This window comes from Gracilinanus agilis, chromosome 3, assembly GCF_016433145.1.
Source record: "Gracilinanus agilis isolate LMUSP501 chromosome 3, AgileGrace, whole genome shotgun sequence".
Lineage (NCBI taxonomy): Eukaryota > Metazoa > Chordata > Mammalia > Didelphimorphia > Didelphidae > Gracilinanus > Gracilinanus agilis.
Window position 1 is genome coordinate 6,178,972 of NC_058132.1, and position 2,992 is coordinate 6,181,963.

The following is a 2,992-nucleotide window of genomic DNA, read 5'->3' on the forward strand; positions in this document are numbered from 1 at the left end:
TCCCTCCAGTCTGCACCCTAGATTTACCCTAATTTAACCCTCTCCTCCAACATGGAAACATTTGCACCCTTTGGGGTGTTTCCCTCTATCTTGTTATTCTTGCCTAAGGGACATTCTCTAAATGGAAGATAAGTGGATCCTCCGGGAAAACAGGCCAGAAAATAAGGACTCCTGGGTCCCAGCCACATATTTCAGCTGCTTTTAAAAGAAGCCCTTCTGTCTCTCCCTATTATCAGAGAGAGATTACAGAGCAGGGAGAAACCATGATTGAGAAGTTCAGTCACAACTTATTAAAGCAATTTTCTACAGAAAAGTTTTCATCCAATTTTGAGATTTTATAGACAGTAAAACAAAATCAAAGCCGGTATTTGCTAAGTAAAAAAATCACACAAACGGCATTTCTGTGTATTTGTTGGACCTTAAGAAAGTTCAGTACTTTCAGTTAATTGTTGGTTTTCTGCTTTATTATTTTCAGGAGAAAAAAGAAAAAAAGAACTACAGATCAGCCAGGAACACTGTGTTTACTTCACCTTTTCTCACTTTTCTCAAGAGCAACATTGGGAAGCTGATCTTCTGGATTTGAGTTCTCAGAGTAAAGAGATCATGTTATTGTTCTCCAAGTGAGGTTTACTACTCTGTTAAAATTTGAAACGAAAATCTTTACCTAAAATTTAAAACAACCTTTTTAACATTAAACTTTTACATATTTACCATATCACATCTTTTTACGGTTCTCCCAGCCCTATTGAGGGAAGGTCTCTCTCTCTCTCTCTCTCTCTCTCTCTCTCTCTCTCAATTTCTCTCTCTCTCTCAACTTCTCTCTCTCTCAACTTCTCTCTCTCTTTCAATTTCTCTCTCTATTTCTCTCTCTCTCAATTTCTCTCTCCTCTCTCTTTCTCTCTCTCTCTCTCTCTCTCAATTTCTCTCTCTCTCTCTCAATTTCTCTTTCCTCTCTCTCTTTCTCTCTCTCTCTCAATTTCTCTCTCAATTTCTCTCTCCTTCTCTCTCTCTTTCTCTCTCAATTTCTCTCTATTTCTCTCTCTCTCAATTTCTCTCTCAATTTCTCTCTCTCAATTTCTCTCTCTCTCTTTCTATCCATCTATCAATCTGTCAATCAATGTATTTAGCTACTGTCTGTCTGTCATTCTTCTGTGTTCCTGGGCTAGAAAGTGCTCTGCTCCAAGCTTGCAGAGTCCTCTTCTCAGGTACTTGGGGTAGGCCCGGCTGCCCTTGTTCCTCCCAGTCGTCTATCTGTTGAGGAGGTGGCCCTGTTGGCTTGCTCTGAAGAGGTTTGCAGCTGTTTGGTGCACCTAATCCGGCACCCCACACTAATAGTTCCGCCATCATTTCATGGGCTGGGCCTGTCCGGTGCTCTGGGCTCAGCCTCCTCGGGCCCTCGGGTGCCAGGAGGGACTGAGCAGAGTCCTGCGGTTCAGCCAGGCTCCCTCTGTAGCCACATGGGAGTGAGGAGGTCCCTGAGGTTCCAGCTCCCCCCTCTCTGCTCCCTTGTGGCCCTGTGGGAGTTGGTAGGCGTCCTGCCTTCTCCAGCTGAGTAGAGCGGCTTGGCTCGGCCTCCTTCCTGTTCCGTAGAGGCCTCTGGTGGCATCCCGGTGTGTTGGGCTGCTCCCAGTTCCGGCCACTCTCTCCTCTTACTCCAGTGAGACGCGCTCCTCCAGCTTCCCTTTATCTGGGGGTTTATTTTCTTTTTAAGTGTCTGTGGATGGAGCATCTTTTATTCCGCCTTCTCAGCTGCCGTCGTACAACTCTGTCTCCTCTCGGATGGTCGAAGGACCCGCCGAGCTCCCGCAGCGTACGCGTTGTTCTCAGCTCCCATTTCTCAGCCCTCTTCTCCAATCTGTCGCCAAGGCCTGTTCGTTTTACTTCTCTCAAACACCCCCCTTCCTCTCCTCTGAAATTATAACCTCCTCGGGCGGGCCGGCTCTCATCACCTCCCCTTTGGACTACTGCAAGAGCCTGCTGCTGCCTCGGTCTGCCTTGTGACTCTCCCCACACCAAGGTAGCCCCCGTTTGGTCCACAAAGTAATTTTCCTAGATTGCAGGTCTGGTCCTGGGACTCCTCTACTCTGCAACGCCCCAGGGACTCCCTGCCACCTCCAGGACCAAATACAAATTCTCTGGCATCCGAAGCCCATCATGTCCTGGACATCACCCGAGTTTTCTTCCACTTTATTTCCTGCCACCTACTCATTGATCCCATGGCTCCGGCCTTCTTGATACTCCAGGAAGAGCATTTTCTCTCAGCATTTTCTCTGGCTGTCCTCCACGACAGAATTCAGTCTCTTCATGGAAGGTCCTGGGTTCAAATCCGGCCTCAGACACTTCCCAGCTGGGTGACCCTGGGCAAGTCACTTGACCCCCATTGCCTACCCTTAACAGTCTTCCACCAAGGAGCCAATACACAGAAGTTAAGGGTTTAAAAAAAAAAAAAAAAAGTAGATCAGGGGCAGGTAGGTGGCTCAGCGGATTAAGAGCCAGGTCCAGAGATGGGATGTCCTGGGTTCAAATCTAGTCTCAGACACTTCCTATCTGTGTGACCCTGGGCAAGTCACTTGACCCCCATTGTCCACCGTTACCACTCTTCCGCCTAGGAGCCAATACATAGAAGTTAAGGGTTCAAAAAAAAGAATTCAGTCTCTTCATCTCTGTCATGTAAAATCCCACCTTCTACAGGAAGTCTTTTGCAGCCCTTCTTAAGTCAGCACTTTCTCTCTTTTAATTAAAGATATTTATCTTCCCAAAGCTTGATGAGGATGCTGATTATTGCTTCAGATCAATGAAGCTTCCACTGGGCTCCATCATGTCAGGGAAATGTTTGAGCACATGGGGAGCTCTTTGTGGCTATTGAGCCGCCTCAGCTTTTAGGCCTTTGTGTAAACCAAGTCTGGAGGATAGCCTCAATACATTTTTTTTTTAATAAATTCTTACCTTTCATCTTGGAGTCAATACTGCGAATTGGCTCCAAGGCAGAAGA

At 46.7% G+C, this 2,992-nt stretch overlaps 1 protein-coding gene across 1 annotated transcript in view; it reads right to left on the bottom strand.

Moving 5' to 3' along the window:
• The window catches only part of LOC123240683 (zinc finger protein 665-like), a 64,351-nt gene extending 62,517 nt beyond the window's left edge, over nt 1-1,834 (bottom strand). The window contains exons 1-2 of the mRNA XM_044668403.1: nt 1,742-1,834; nt 1,210-1,596 (exon numbers count right to left, since the gene is read on the bottom strand). Of these exons, the coding sequence (XP_044524338.1) occupies nt 1,210-1,596; nt 1,742-1,834 (480 nt within the window). The remainder of the gene's footprint in view (nt 1-1,209; nt 1,597-1,741) is intronic.
• Between the last annotated feature and the right edge of the window lie 1,158 nt (nt 1,835-2,992).